This window comes from Limanda limanda, chromosome 16, assembly GCF_963576545.1.
Source record: "Limanda limanda chromosome 16, fLimLim1.1, whole genome shotgun sequence".
In the NCBI taxonomy this organism is placed as follows: domain Eukaryota; kingdom Metazoa; phylum Chordata; class Actinopteri; order Pleuronectiformes; family Pleuronectidae; genus Limanda; species Limanda limanda.
In genome coordinates, this window is record NC_083651.1 from 670174 (window position 1) to 685972 (window position 15799).

The 15799-nt window shown below is 50.3% G+C and overlaps 1 protein-coding gene across 1 annotated transcript in view; it reads left to right on the plus strand.

Annotated features, from left to right (window-relative positions):
• LOC133021930 (titin-like) overlaps positions 1 to 15799 on the plus strand; it is a 179775-nt gene that overhangs the window by 97301 nt on the left and 66675 nt on the right. The window contains exons 91-126 of the mRNA XM_061088939.1: positions 40 to 164; positions 243 to 509; positions 621 to 890; positions 2941 to 3240; positions 3693 to 3995; positions 4083 to 4270; positions 4476 to 4590; positions 4694 to 4981; positions 5068 to 5219; positions 5363 to 5510; positions 5598 to 5897; positions 6001 to 6288; positions 6389 to 6685; positions 6907 to 7093; positions 7184 to 7299; positions 7385 to 7684; positions 7765 to 8064; positions 8145 to 8250; positions 8426 to 8622; positions 8704 to 9009; positions 9098 to 9251; positions 9601 to 9725; positions 9812 to 9930; positions 10027 to 10207; positions 10370 to 10672; positions 10762 to 11295; positions 11412 to 11714; positions 11895 to 12051; positions 12167 to 12309; positions 12441 to 12559; positions 12698 to 12875; positions 12987 to 13271; positions 13363 to 13656; positions 13758 to 14057; positions 14387 to 14695; positions 14780 to 15006. Coding sequence (XP_060944922.1) covers positions 40 to 164; positions 243 to 509; positions 621 to 890; positions 2941 to 3240; positions 3693 to 3995; positions 4083 to 4270; positions 4476 to 4590; positions 4694 to 4981; positions 5068 to 5219; positions 5363 to 5510; positions 5598 to 5897; positions 6001 to 6288; positions 6389 to 6685; positions 6907 to 7093; positions 7184 to 7299; positions 7385 to 7684; positions 7765 to 8064; positions 8145 to 8250; positions 8426 to 8622; positions 8704 to 9009; positions 9098 to 9251; positions 9601 to 9725; positions 9812 to 9930; positions 10027 to 10207; positions 10370 to 10672; positions 10762 to 11295; positions 11412 to 11714; positions 11895 to 12051; positions 12167 to 12309; positions 12441 to 12559; positions 12698 to 12875; positions 12987 to 13271; positions 13363 to 13656; positions 13758 to 14057; positions 14387 to 14695; positions 14780 to 15006 — 8284 coding nt within the window. The remainder of the gene's footprint in view (positions 1 to 39; positions 165 to 242; positions 510 to 620; positions 891 to 2940; positions 3241 to 3692; positions 3996 to 4082; positions 4271 to 4475; positions 4591 to 4693; positions 4982 to 5067; positions 5220 to 5362; positions 5511 to 5597; positions 5898 to 6000; positions 6289 to 6388; positions 6686 to 6906; positions 7094 to 7183; positions 7300 to 7384; positions 7685 to 7764; positions 8065 to 8144; positions 8251 to 8425; positions 8623 to 8703; positions 9010 to 9097; positions 9252 to 9600; positions 9726 to 9811; positions 9931 to 10026; positions 10208 to 10369; positions 10673 to 10761; positions 11296 to 11411; positions 11715 to 11894; positions 12052 to 12166; positions 12310 to 12440; positions 12560 to 12697; positions 12876 to 12986; positions 13272 to 13362; positions 13657 to 13757; positions 14058 to 14386; positions 14696 to 14779; positions 15007 to 15799) is intronic.

Genomic DNA, 15799 nt, shown 5'->3' on the forward strand with positions numbered 1-15799 from the left:
TTTCCCTTTTCAACTCAGTTTGTTTTGTCATTTTTACAGATACAAGTTTGAAAAAGACGGAAAGATTTGCACGTTACGTATCAAAGAGTGCAGACCTGACGACGAGTGTGAATACGCCTGTGGCGTGGATGAGAAGAGGTCCAGAGCCAGACTCTTTGTGGAAGGTGAGAACAGAACCTGTTTCTGTCTGATCCGGTTCCTGCTCTGTTCCTCCGCTTCATGATCCTTGTCCTGTCCCACAGAGACGCCGGTGGAGATCGTCCGACCGCCACAGGACGTGTTCCAACCCCCGGGCTCGGACATCGTGTTCGAGGTGGAGCTGAACAAGGACCGAGTGGAGGTGAAGTGGTTGAGGAACAACATGACGGTCGTCCAGGGAGACAAGTACCAGATGATGAGCGAGGGCAAAGTCCACCGCCTGCAGGTGTGTGAGATCCGACCTCGAGACCAGGGCGAGTACAGGATCATCGTCAAGGACAAAGACGCCAAGGCCAAGCTGGAGCTGGCAGGTAAGAGCTCCCCCCCCCCCCCCCCCGGAGGAGCAGCCTCCATCAGCCATCTTTCTGCTCACGTCTGTTTGATGTTGTCTCTCTGACGCTGTCTCCTTCCTCCTCCTCAAGCTGTGCCTCAGATAAAGACCACGGACCAGAGCTACGTCACAGACGCCGGGAAGCCCATCGTCATGGCCGTCCCGTACAGCGCCTACCCAAAGGCCCAGGCCGACTGGCTGTACGACAACCAGAGTCTGCCCAAGGACGACATCCACACCTCCGCTGACCGCACAGAGTATCGGCTGAAGGACCCCAAGAAGTCGGACCAGGGCCGATACAAGATCACGATCAAGAACAAGCACGGAGAGGGAGAAGCCTTCATCAACCTCAGCGTCATCGGTGAGCTGTCGTCAAAACTGGACCTCGAGTCCCATCTGCTCTTTATACAGAGATTAACTACAGCAGGTGAACTACAGCAGGTGAACTACAGCAGGTGAACTACAGCAGGTTAACTACAGCAGGTGAACTACAGCAGGTGAACTACAGCAGGTGAACTACAGCAGGTTAACTACAGCAGGTGAACTACAGCAGGTGAACTACAGCAGGTGAACTACAGCAGGTGAACTACAGCAGGTGAACTACAGCAGGTGAACTACAGCAGGTGAACTACAGCAGGTGAACTACAACAGGTTAACTACAGCAGGTGAACTACAGCAGGTGAACTACAGCAGGTGAACTACAGCAGGTGAACTACAGCAGGTTGACTACAGCAGGTGAACTACAGCAGGTGAACTACAGCAGGTTGACTACAGCAGGTGAACTACAGCAGGTGAACTACAGCAGGTTAACTACAGCAGATTAACTACAGCAGGTGAACTACAGCAGGTGAACTACAGCAGGTTAACTACAGCAGGTGAACTACAGCAGGTGAACTACAGCAGGTGAACTACAACAGGTTAACTACAACAGGTTAACTACAGCAGGTTAACTACAGCAGGTGAACTACAGCAGGTGAACTACAGCAGGTGAACTACAGCAGGTGAACTACAGCAGGTGAACTACAGCAGGTGAACTACAGCAGGTGAACTACAGCAGGTTAACTACAGCAGGTGAACTACAGCAGGTTAACTACAGCAGGTGAACTACAACAGGTGAACTACAGCAGGTTAACTACAGCAGGTTAACTACAGCAGGTGAACTACAGCAGGTGAACTACAGCAGGTGAACTACAGCAGGTGAACTACAGCAGGTTAACTACAGCAGGTGAACTACAACAGGTGAACTACAGCAGGTTAACTACAGCAGGTGAACTACAGCAGGTTAACTACAGCAGGTGAACTACAACAGGTTAACTACAACAGGTTAACTACAGCAGGTTAACTACAGCAGGTGAACTACAGCAGGTGAACTACAGCAGGTGAACTACAGCAGGTGAACTACAGCAGGTTAACTACAGCAGGTGAACTACAGCAGGTGAACTACAGCAGGTTAACTACAGCAGGTGAACTACAGCAGGTTAACTACAGCAGGTGAACTACAGCAGGTTAACTACAGCAGGTGAACTACAGCAGGTTAACTACAGCAGATTAACTACAGCAGGTGAACTACAGCAGGTGAACTACAGCAGGTGAACTACAGCAGGTGAACTACAGCAGGTGAACTACAGCAGGTGAACTACAGCAGGTGAACTACAGCAGGTTAACTACAGCAGGTTGACTACAGCAGGTGAACTACAGCAGGTGAACTACAGCAGGTGAACTACAGCAGGTTAACTACAACAGGTGAACTACAGCAGGTTAACTACAACAGGTTGACTACAGCAGGTGAACTACAGCAGGTTAACTACAGCAGGTTGACTACAGCAGGTGAACTACAGCAGGTTAACTACAATATTAATAGTAATAGTTAATGCTCAAACCAGGAAATATTCCGATTTTCTTGTACATAGAAATAAATGAACATTAATCTGTTGAATCAGAATCAGATTTATCCCCAAGTAGATTTTCAACACATAAGGAATTTACATAAATATTAAGAAAAGAAGGAAATAAAATGAAAGCTACTAAATGCAAGACAGAAAGTAAAAACTAAAGTTAAATATACCAAGTGTGTGTGCGTGTGCCAGACACTTTCAGTACAGTACCTGGCTTCAACACCAGAGGGCAGACTTCACTCAGTCATGGAGACTGGATTTTGAGTTTGTAATAAATAAATCGACACAAGAGAAAGATCATAAGTTCTTTAAATAGAAAATAATGAAACAAAGTTACACACAAAATAAAATACAATATTTATAAACCATCAGATTTCTTGAAGCAATTCCTCAAAGCTCTCAAAGACGCTGTAAGATTTGTTCATGGAAACATTTAGAATCACCACTCGTTTCCTGCAGTGTCCCCCTCTGTTGTTGTGTTCGTCGTCATGACCAGTTTTTGGTTTTGCTCCACAGACGTCCCCGGACCCGTGAAGAACCTGCAGGTGGTCGATACCGCAGATGGTGAGGTCAGCCTGGCGTGGGAGGAGCCTGAGAGTGACGGGGGCAGCAAGGTCACTGGCTACGTGGTGGAGAGACGCGACGTGAAGCGAAAGACCTGGACGCTGGCCACAGAGCAGGCCGACAGCCCTGAGTACACGGTGACCGGCCTCCACAGAGACTCCATGTACCTGTTCAGAGTCTGCGCCCGGAACCGGGTCGGCAGCGGACCCATCGTAGAGACCGACAAACCCGTTCAGGCCAAGAACAAGTTCGGTGAGAACTGCTGCTCTGGTTTCTTCATATTTCTATGTTGAATGAATTGATATGAGCAAAGAAAACAGAATTAACTCAACAGAAGTGATCAAATGTAGAACATCATGTAGAATTTGCTTTCAGATTTGATTATGTCCTCACTTGTATCATGGATAATATTAACACTAAACTTCTGACTTTACTTGTTAGTTTTTCTCCACCACAGGTTTGTTAATGTGTAGTTTTGTGTAAGTGTGAGTTACAGATCTGTTATTGATCCTTGAGGCTCATTTGATTTGAGCAGAAGATGTTTATGGTTTAGATAGTAGAACCCCTCCCTCTTTGGATATTTGTAAATTGAAAATTAATTAGTATATTTATTTATATGTGGATATTTAAATTAAAAAGGTTTTATCATTTTTTAATCTATTCGTTCAATCCAATCGTTCAAAATTTCTCTGTATTTTTTTCAGATGTTCCTGAAGCTCCTTTGAACGTGATCGTAGGAAATGTCTCAAAGTTCGGCTGCACCGTCTCCTGGGAAACTCCCGGGTCGGACGGCGGCTCTCCCATCACCTCTTACATCATCGAGCTGCGTGACCGCACGTCGGTGCAGTGGTCGCCCGTGCAGGTGACCAAGGCCGACGAGCTCAGCGCCATCATCAACGATGTCATAGAGAACAAAGAGTACATCTTCAGAGTCAAAGCCGAGAACAAAGCCGGCGTCGGCAAACCCAGCGCCGCCTCCCGGCCCGTCAAGATCATGGATCCCATTGGTGAGACGAAACAACAAGTCAGGAGTAACTTCATTTATACAAAATAAAACATGAATTAATGAGATAATTTGTTTTCGCACCCTGCAGAGTGTCCCAGTCCTCCTCTGAACCTCTCCGGGCAAGACCAGAACAAGAGCTCGGTGCAGCTGGCCTGGGAGACGCCTCTGAGGAACGGAGGGAGCATGATCACCGGCTACATCATCGAACGCTGTGTGGACGGCACCGACAAGTGGCTGCGCTGCAACGCCCGCCTCTGCCCCGACCTCTTCTACAAGGTACAGACATTCATCAGCTGCTTCCTGGTTTGCTGTTTCCTGTCAGATGTGTAATGGACGTGATCTTTGAACGGTTTCCACCTGACTCCCCCACAGGGGTCACGTCAGAAGCTTCTCTGTTAGTTGAGCAGCCTCATGATTCAGATTCATTCTAAAACTCAGACTTGTTTTGTCTCAACACTGTAACTGTGACCTTTGACCTCAGGTGTCTGGTCTGAAATATGGAACCAAGTACAACTACAGAGTGTTTGCTGAAAACGCAGCCGGCTTGTCTGACCCATCGAATGTGAACGGCCCCCTGCTGGCTGACGACCCACATGGTGAGAAGAACAAGGAGTCTCTGTCGGTCGCTCTTTAATATTCTGGTTGAAGATAAGTGATGTAATCTTTCCCTCCCATCATGCATCTCTCTTCCTTCTCCAGTCGGTCCGACCTTTGACCTAAGTGCTTTCAAAAATGGCCTGGAGGTCATCGTCCCTCAGCCTCTCAGCATCAGAGTCCCCATCTCCGGATACCCGACCCCCGTCGCCAAGTGGACCTTCGTAGAGAAGGAGCTGACCACTGCCGATGAGCGAATCAGCCTGATGACCAAGTCCACGTTCACAGAACTGATCGTCACACCGAGCGTCCGCCCGGACAAAGGCATCTACGTCCTGCAGCTGGAGAACGACGTCACGTCTGTCTCCGGAGAGATCGAAGTCAACGTCATCGGTACGGCGTTAAAAACTCAATAGTTTCTAATCTGATCAGTTTGTGATGAGGAAACCAGCACAGCCTTCACTCTGTTTCTCTTCCAGCTGCACCCAGCGCTCCGAAGGACTTCAAGGTTCTGGAGGTGACGCGGCAGCACGTGCACCTGAGCTGGGAGGCGCCCGAGCACGACGGAGGAAGTCCTCTGACCGGCTTCCAGGTGGAGAAACGAGACGTGTCCCGCAAGACCTGGGTCAAGGTACGACACCAGAGTCCTGTTGACTGGCTGATGGATGATGTTCTTCAATCAAGTCTCACGTTGTTATGAATAAACAATTTTCAGTTCACTATATTGTCATAATCATGTATGCTGATGACTAGCTACTGTGATATGTGTGTCAGGTGGCCACCGGAGTCCAGGATCAGGAGCTTACAGTCACCGACGTGGTTGAAGGGAAGGAGTATCTGTTCAGAGTAACCGCCTGCAACAAGTGTGGCCCAGGAGAGCCGGCTTACATCGACGAGCCCGTCAGCGTCTCCTCTCCTGCCAGTGAGTCTGACTGGAGATTCAAATGTCTGGTTCATGAAACCGTGAGTCAAAGAACTTTCTAACCTCTCCATCTCATTCCTCCACCAGCTGTGCCCGATCCTCCAGAGAACTTGAAGTGGAGGGACAAGTCCGCCAGCGGCATCTTCCTGACCTGGGAGCCACCAAGGTACGACGGTGGCAGTGGCATCCGAGGCTACAACGTGGATCGCTGCCAGAGAGGAACTGATAAGTGGGAGCCCTGCGGGGAGATGGTGCCTGAGCTGAAGTGCCAGGTGACCGGTCTGATCGAGGGCCAGTGGTACTCCTACAGAGTCCGAGCCCTGAATGGACTCGGAGCAGGCCGACCCTGCAAGGCCACAGATGAGATCCAGGCCGTTGATCCCAAAGGTACCCGAGCATCTTCCTTACAAGAGGAGACAAACAAATTCCTTTCATGTGTCATTGTCTGTTGTGACTAAGTGTCTGAGCCTCCGTCCTGTCATCCATACAGAGCCTCCAGAGATCCAGCTGGACGCCAAGCTGTTGGCCGGTCTGACCGCCAAAGCCGGCAGCAAGATTGAACTCCCCGCCGAGGTGAAGGGTAAGCCCGAGCCCCGGGTGAAGTGGACCAAGGCCGACCTGGTCCTCAAAGCAGAGGACAGAGTCTCCATTGACACCAAGGCGGGACACTCAACTGTCACTATCGCCAAGACACAGAGAGACGATAGCTCCACCTACATCATTGAAGCCACCAACAGCAGCGGCCGCGCCACAGCCACCGTGGACGTCAACATCCTCGGTACGACCATTTGACAAAAGAGAAAATAAATGGCACTAAGAAGGTTTTCAAAGAAACCTTTTCAGAATAATTGAATTTGAAATATTCTTCCCTCACACAGATAAGCCTGGTCCTCCAGCTGCCTTCGACATCTCTGACATCACCAACACATCCTGCTTCCTGGCCTGGAACCCTCCGCGCGATGACGGCGGCTCCAGAGTCACCAACTACATCGTCGAGCGCCGAGCTGCCGACAGCGAGATCTGGCACCGGCTCTCCTCCACCATCAAACAGACCACCTACACAGCCGTGGATCTGGTCAAGTTCAAGGAGTACATCTTCAGAGTCTTCGCAGAGAACCAGTTCGGCGTTGGTCCAGCGGCTGAACATCCATCCATCATCGCCAGATATCCCTTCGGTAGGTCACTTAACCACAGGACTGAGGTTTGTCCCGGTGGGGGGACACTCACAGTGGAAGTGTCTTTTGTGAAAGACTTTAATAATCATCTCAGACAAAGGGAGAGTTACGATGTTTTGCACCAGTAGTCGTCTTTACAAGCTGCTTCTTTAGTGGACCACAGCTGAGGTTCTGGTGCTTCAGGTCCACGATGATACTGATCCATCCTGTCTTGTCCTCAGACACTCCCGGAGCTCCTTACAAGCTGGAGCCTTCGGACATCGCCAAGGACTCTCTGACTCTGACCTGGTACGAGCCTGACGAGGACGGAGGAAGCCCCATCACAGGATACTGGGTGGAGAGACACGAGCCCGACCACGACAAGTGGATCAGATGCAACAAGCTGCCGATCAAGGACACCAACTACAGGTGAGTCCATCTCTTCTAATATCTGAACTGAGTTTGATGCTGAACTCTTCTGATTCTCACTGTGTTGATGGGACGTGTTTTCCTCCGCAGGGTCAAAGGTCTTCCCACCAGGAAGAAATACAAGTTTAGAGTCCTGGCTGAGAATCTGTCTGGAACTGGAAAACCCAGCAAAGAGACAGACATGATCCTCGTCAAAGATCCAATTGGTACAAACACATCCACCCACTCAGAGTAGTTTTGTATTCGCATCTAAAATCCTTTGAGAGTGAAAAGTTCTTATTCCTCTTCCAGATCCTCCATGGCCTCCTGGTAAACCCACGGTGAAGGACGTCGCTAAGACTTCCTGTTTCCTGACGTGGACCAAACCAGAGCACGACGGTGGAGCAAAGATCGAGGGCTACCACATTGAGATGCTGAAGAGTGGCAACGTGGACTGGATCCGCGTGGCAGAGGACATCAGTCTCCTGGAGCACTCCCTGAGAGGCCTGATGGAGAAGCAGGAGTACTCGTTCAGGGTGCGAGCCGTGAACGTGGCCGGAGAGAGCGAGCCCAGCGAGCCCAGCGAGCCAGTGCTCTGCAAAGAGAGGCTCAGTAAGAACAAGAGAAAGAACAGATACAACATGTTGCACTGAAACTGGAGAACAGCGGTTTAACACTCCTCTTCTCCTCAGATCCTCCCTCTGCTCCTCGCTGGCTGACCATTGTGAGCATCTGCAGGAACAGCTGCGAGATGAAGTGGACGGCGCCCGAGCGCGACGGCGGCTCGCCCATCACCAACTACGTGGTGGAGAAGCGTGACGTCAGACGTAAAGGCTGGCAGGCCGTGGACACCACAGTCAAGGAGCTGAAGTACAGCGTGACTCCTCTGAACGAGGGATCGCTGTACGTGTTCCGCATCGCCGCCGAGAACAAGGCGGGCGTGGGCCCGTTCTGTGAGCTGGAGGACTCGGTGCTCGCCAAAGACACTTTCAGTGAGTTGGAGATGAACTTTAAATTTAAATCAATTAATTTTAATCAGGACAGCGATGAAAACTCAGGTTTTTTTCCACAGCCACTCCTGGGCCTCCGTACGCCCTCGCCGTGAACGCCGTGACCAAAACATATGTGGACCTTCAGTGGGAGGAGCCTAAAAACGATGGTGGCCGCCCCATCCTCAGGTTAGTTTTCACTGACTAGAGACAGAAAGAAACTCAGTGATGAGTTTGGATATGTGTTAAATAAAGAGGACAGTCCAGGGTTGGAGGTGTCACCTGACTCATCATCTAACCAGTTGTTGTGATGAAGCTCAGTGTTGCGTCAGTATGAAGGTGTTTATTTGACTCCGCCCCCCAGGTTTTCAGTTGAGAAGAAGGAGAAGCTCGGCACGCGCTGGGTTAAATGTGGGAAGACTTCAGGTCGGGACTGTAAATACAGAGTGACCGACGTCATCGAAGGAACAGAGGTTCAGTTCCAGGTCTGCGCCGAGAACGAGGCCGGCATCGGACATCCGAGCGAACCCACCGAGATCCTCACCATCGAGGATCCCACAGGTGGGTGGTCTGATGAGCATAGAAACGCTGAGCCCACGTTCAGAGCACAGTGTCTCAATCCATCTGCCTTGTTTTGCTCAGGTGTCCCATCTCCACCCATGGAGCTACACATCACCGGCGCCAGCCGGGACTTCCTGTCCATCGGCTGGAAACCTCCGCAGAGGAACGGTGGCTGCCCCATCTCCGGATACCACATCGAGATGTGCGAGGCCGGAACAGAGAAGTGGATGAGGGTCAACTCTCGTCCAGTGAAGGAGCTCAAGTACCGTGTGGAAGAGGGTGTGATCCCTGAGAAGGAGTACATCCTGAGAGTGAGGGCCATCAACTCGGTCGGAGTGAGCGAGCCTTCCGACATCTCCGAGAACGTCTTCGCCAAAGACTCCGACTGTACGAGCAACGCCGTCCTGAGTGTTTCATGTAAATCACCAAACTGACAGGAGCGAGTGAATGAATGAGATCTCTCTTCTGTTTCCAGGTAATCCGACTCTGGACTTCCAGACTCTGGACCTGGTTGTGGTAGAACACGAGAAGATGCACATCCCAGTTCCCTTCCGAGCCGTCCCCTCCCCCAGGATCACCTGGCACAAGGACGGGAAGGAGCTGAAGGCCGACGAGCGTCTCGGCTTCAGGTCGGTGACTCGTCTCTTAACAGTTTTTAAATCATAAGCAGAAAAAGACTGAACTACTTGAAATGTGACCGTCCCTCAAGAAAAACATTTCAATACTTCACAAAAAATGTTGATTGATAATAAAATATTTTGAATACTTCTTCCCAAAGAAAAAAAAGCTAAAAAAGTTCAAACTTTGGTTTAAATTTTCATTTGTCACAATATTAAGTATTTTTTTCCCGAGTGTTTTGAGACCCAGAGAGATTTACTAAGACTGTGAATCCGGCTCCAGTCACATCTGGGTCTGTTGTGGTTTCATGCTCATGTCAGTGTTGGCTGCAGCTCTGATGGGATTGTTTGGGTTCCACAGGAAGGAGTACACTTCCTGTCACCTGGAGGTCGACAGCAGCCTTCACGCTGACGCCGGCGTGTACAAAGTCACTCTGGAGAACAAACTTGGAGCCGCCAGCGGCACCATCAACGTCAAAGTCATCGGTGCGGAGACGCTCACAGACTTTATTTGATCCAAGATTCCGTCCTGCAGATCATTTTTTTCTAACTTGTATCACTTCTGTGTTCAGGTCTTCCTGGTCCCTGTAAGGAGATCATAGCCTCTGAGATCACAAAGAGCTCCTGCAAAGTGTCCTGGGATCCTCCAGACTACGACGGCGGCAGCCCCATCCTTCACTACGTCATGCAGGTCCGAAGGCTTTCTCAATGTCTGGGTTAGGGTGAGTCAGCACTGGTTTTAACTGTGACATCAGAGCGTGACACAAGTTTGTGTGTGCATGTGCAGCGGCGTGAGGCCGGCAGGAGGACCTACGTCAACATGATGTCCGGAGAGAACAAGCTGACCTGGAACGTCAAAGACCTGATCCCGAACGGAGAGTACTACTTCAGAGTCCAGGCCGTCAACAAGATCGGAGGAGGAGAGTTCGTCGAGCTCCGCAACCCGGTCATCGCACAGGACCAGAAACGTGAGAGAAATCAGTTCCATACATTCCTGTTGATTATTAAAGGAACATTCCACCGATGATCAGTTTCCTTCATGAGCAGCAGGACACATCCAACACATCTCCCATCGCTCTCACACTGAAAGTTTTAAGAGATTTCTAACTGAGATCCGTCTCTCTTCTCAGATGTTCCCGACCCACCAGTGGACGTGGAGACCCACAACCCGACCTCCAGCACCATCACTCTGACCTGGAAGCCTCCCATGTATGATGGCGGCTCGAAAATCATGGGCTACGTACTGGAGAGGCAACAAAAGGGCGATGACAAGTGGGAGAGGTGCAACGACTTCCTGGTGCCCGTCTTGTCCTACACCGTCAGAGGACTGACGGAGGGAAAGCGTTACGCCTTCAGAGTCAGAGCGGAAAACGCAGCCGGAGTCAGCGAGCCGTCACGCGGCACGCTGTTCGTTAAGGTGTCGGACGCTGTTGGTAAGAAAGGTTTTAATGAAACTCCAACTGACGCCAGCTGCAGCCATCACCTTCTCCGTTTTGATGATTTGACTTGTGTTCTCTCTCAGATGCTCCGAAGGTCTTCCTGAGCGGCAGCCTGCAGTCAGGGCTCAACGTGAAACGAGGCTGCGAGATCTGCTTAGACGCCAACATCTCCGGGGCGCCGTACCCTGAGATCACATGGTACTGGAACAACCAGGTGATCCGGCCCGAGGCGCTGCGCAAGAGGCCCGAAAAGCCCCTGAAGAAGAAAGTGGAGAAGAAGGAGGAAAAGAAAGAGGAGAAGAAAGAGGAGAAGAAGGAAGGAGAGGAGAAAAAGGAGGGAGAGGTGAAGGAGGGAGAGTTGAAGGAGGGAGAGGTGAAGGAAGGAGAAGAGAAGAAAGAAGAAGAGGAGAAAAAGAAGGAGGAGGAGGCAGCAGAGCCGGAAGTGGAAGAGTCTGACTACCCAACGATAAACGAGCGTCTGACCATCGACAACCACCGCAGAGGAACGTCCTCCATCGTCGTCAGGGACTCGATCCGCGGCGACCACGGCGTCTACATGGTGAAGCTGGAGAACGACCACGGCACGGCCTCGGCAACCTGCGAGGTCAACGTGCTCGGTAGGAACTAGTTTCTGTTTCCATTTTCTGATAAAATTCCGTGATTGACATAGTGTGAATTCTCCAGCAGGTTCAGGATCCGTCTTTTATTCATGAATCCTGTTCGCTCTCCTCAGATACTCCAGGTCCTCCTGTCAACTTCAGATTCGAGGAGGTGAGGAAGAACTCTGTGGTCTGCAAGTGGGATGCTCCTCTGGATGATGGCGGCAGCGAGATCATCAACTACATCCTGGAGAAGAAGGACAACTCCAAGCTGGAGTTTGGCTGGAGCAGTGTCACCACCACACTGAGAGGCTGCAGATACCTGGTGCCCAAACTCATTGAGAAGAAGGAGTACATCTTCAGGGCCGTGGCCGAGAACAAGTTGGGTGGTGGACCCGCCTGCGTCTCCAAACCACTCATCGCCAAGAATCCTTTCGGTATAACGTCATTTATTATTAGTTAGACAAACAGCAGATATAAATACAATTCAACTCAATAAAACTAAAATGCTATTTGTCATATATATGTAGATGTTGATTAAAGCCTTATTTTAATTTTGAACTCAAGACATATAAACAGAAACATAAATTGAGCCTCACTTTTCCCCCGTTCCTCAGATCCTCCCGAGGCTCCTGAAAAGCCCGAGATCGATGACATCACATCCCACAGCATGCTGGTCACCTGGAACGAGCCCAACGACCACGGCAGCCCCATCCTGGGATACTGGGTGGAGCGCCGCGAGATCAACAGCTCCCACTGGGCTCGGGTCAACAGGTGAGGAAACGGATCCCGTTTACTTCCTGGACTCAAGCTGAGAAGTTTAAATTATGTTGTAAGTATTTTCAGCTTGAATGTTTTCTGAGTGTAATGTTTCTGTGCTGCTCGTCAGGAACATCGTCCCGGACCCTCAGCTGAACGTTGAGGGTCTGCTCGAGGGCCTGACCTACATCTTCAGGGTGGCAGCTGAAAACCAAGCCGGCCCCGGGAAGTTCAGCGTCCCGTCTGAACCCAAAACAGCCCAAGCTCCGATCTGTACGTAAACTGATCTTTGTGTTAAATACGACTCTGTGGATTGAATCCAACAAATACCTTGTTTCCAGAATCAAGACTTATGTTCATGTAAATACAGTCAGTCTCAAAGTTATGTGTCCCGTCCTCTGCAGTACCTCCTGGACCACCTGCCGCCCGAGTGGCGGACACCACTGACCACTCCATCGACGTGGAGTGGGACCCACCTGCAGACAACGGTGGAGCAGATATCCTGGGCTACCACGTGGACAAGGTCAGACCATCCAGTCGTCGCTGTTGCTTCAGCTGCGCTCACATTTGATTTCAGATTCCTGTGCCACCGTCAGATCACAATTTATTCAAGACCTGAATTAAACTGTGTTCTTCCTCTTTGTTCTGCGCTGGTCTTCAGGCCATGGCCGGTTCCAAGGACTGGTCCAGGTCCACAGAGCATCTCTGGAAGACCCGGGCGTTCACCATCTACGGAGTCCGTGACGGAGCCAAGTACATGGTCCGAGTCATTGCCTGCAACTCAGCCGGAGAGGGAACGCCCGGATTCACAGAGTCTGTGTTCGTCAAGAATCCTGCAGGTCTGGAAAAAACAGTCCTCAACAAGACAGAACCAAAAAAAAGACACTGTTTTAATCCGCACAAATCTGACCTTAACTGGTGTTGATCTCTGTTTTGGTTTCCCTCCTCAGAGAAGCCAGTGATTGAACTGGACCTGTCCGTCAAGAATGGCTTGGTCATCAGAGCCGGAGAGAACCTTCGTGTTCCAGCGACAGTCACAGGTAAACCCTACCCCTGCATCGACTGGACCAAGGATGATGGGAAACCCGACAAAGACCGTGTGGAGATTCTGACCGAAGGCAACGACAGCGTTGTTTCAGTCAACAACGTCCAGAGGAAGGACTGCGGCAAATACCAGATCTTTGCTTGCAACCCCAGTGGCAAGAAGTCTGCTTGGTCCAGAGTGGAGGTTGTGGGTGAGTTGAAGTCTGGAACATCAGAGCAGGACCTGGCTATAAAACCGTTAGCTTGAAATTAAAATGAACACTAATGTTGTTTTATCCTCAGACGTCCCCGGACCTGTCACGGACCTGAAGCCTGTTGTCGTCACTCGTAAGATGATCTTCCTGAACTGGGACGACCCTGTGGACGACGGAGGCAGCGACCTCTTGGGCTTCATCGTCGAACGAAAAGACGGACAGATGCACGTGTGGAGGCAGCCCGTTGAAACCATCTCCTCCAAGTGCGAGTGTACCGGCATCAATGAGGGACAGGTGTACACGTTCCGCGTTATTGCCAAAAACAAGTATGGCCTGGGTCCGCCCGTTGAGCTGGATCCCATCACAGCCGAGGACGCGCAGGGTGAGTCCTAAGATCTCTTCATTCACAAATGATCCAGTTGAGAGCAGTACGACAGTGGGCTTGAAAAGTGGATTTGTATTAAACTAATCATGTTTCCGCAGGTCCACCATCGTACCCCGAGAAGTTCCATTACACTGAGCGCACCAAGAACTCCGTTTCATTTTCCTGGAGGCCGCCGCGTAACGACGGAGGCAGCCCGATCATCGGCTACTTCGTAGAGAAGAAGCGACAGGACCAGCAGGCCTACGAGCCGTGCAACGCGGAGATCGGCCCCAACAACACCATGACTGTGGAGGGGCTGGAAGACGGCTGGATGTACGAGTTCAGGATCAAGTGTGCTAACCTAATCGGAGAAAGTGAGCCGTCCATCCCGCTCCAAGTGGTCATCCAAGACGATGAAGGTGGGTCCTGTTGAATTCTATGATAAACCATGAGGAACATGTTTCTATGCCTCGGCGACGCCCACTGGCCAGAGCTCTCTGGAAGTTCATCCGTCACATTCTTGTGAACGCCACATCTCATGAATACGTTCTTAAAATGAATTACAAATGTTTAGTTGTTTTTTTGTCTCTTGAACATGATATCTTAAGATAAGGAATTTCTTCACCATGTGACCAGTTGTCTCTCGGATAATGAACTGGTTAGAGGTCAGAGGTCACAGGTCACAGTGACCTTGTACGAATGTACGTAGACTGAAACTAAGATTTGCTTTGTTTCCTGCTGGTCTCAGTGTTTCCTGAGGTCCACATGCTGAAGCACTTCACGGGCGACAGCATCATTGTGAAAAAGGGCGAAGCCATTGAGCTGCCCGCCGACATCCTGGGACTCCCCATCCCTAAGATCGAGTGGTCCAAAGATGACGTGGTCATCGCGGCGCCGACCGAGGCTCTGCTGATGGAAACAGAGGTGACGGGCAGGTTGAACGCCAAGACGAAGCTGTCCATCCCAGCGGTCAACAGGAGGGACGCCGGCAGCTACACTGTCACTGCCACCAACAGCATGGGCACAGCCCAACACACCACCTCCGTCAGTGTGCTGGGTGCGTGGAAACACCTGATTCATACATTCATGTGCAGGAGTAACGAGTTGTTTCAGAATCAGTGAACTCATGTTCTCCCCTCAGACCGCCCCCTCCCACCCAGGAACGCGGCGGTGTCCAACATCAAGGCGGAGTCCTGCTCCCTCCGGTGGGAAGCGCCTCTGAGCGATGGCGGCAGCGAACTGACCAACTACATTGTTGAAAAGAAAGAAGTGAGGACAGAGGAGCCGGAGCTGGAAGAGGGACAGGAAGCTCCAGCTGAGCCCGAGTGGGTGGAGGTTACCAACTGCATCCTTGAGAAGAAACACGGGGTATGTCCCAAGGTCTTAATAACAATAAGTGTTCATGTTTCTCTCACTCTCTGAAACAGACGTTGTTCACATGGTCCTGTTTAAATGCTTCTAAAAAAAAAACATATTTAGAACTTGCAGCAGAAGGTCGAGGACTTTGTCTTCAACCTCATGTCGAGCTCGTTAGGACGTCTTCACGTCTCATTACGTGCTAATAAAACATGGAGATGAAAGTGAGAGTGGAGCAGATCAAATGTTCAGTGATCAACTCATTTCATTTAGATGATTTTATCCAAAGATCATAATCAGTGACTCAACCAGGAGGCAACAAACCCAGAACAGTAAGAGTCAGTTCCTCATCAGTCAGAACCTTATCTTCAAAAAAGCCAACTACAAAGTTATATATGTAAGTGCAACTAAACATTTTTAGTTTTAATATAAAAACCAGAGTGTATGATCAAATCATCTTAACCAAGGTGTAGTCTGAAGAGATGTGACGACTTCCTGTCCTGATGTCACTGAGGAGCTCGTCCAGCGTTTAGGAGCCAGGACAGGAAACTGTCCCCCACAGTGAGGGAGGAGCAAGCCGATTGGCCAATGCAGGAGTGGGCGGGCTCATAGCTCAAAAACTAAAAAAAGTAAACACTTCATATAACCAGACCTTGATGTTCTTGAGACGTGATTGGATTCATCAGCTTCATATATGTGCAGCTTCGTGTCGTCTGCGTAACAATGGAAGTGAACGAGGTGCTTTCTGATGATGTTTCCTAAAAGGAGCAGATAAGATGAAGAGCATCGGTCAGCTTCAACACAG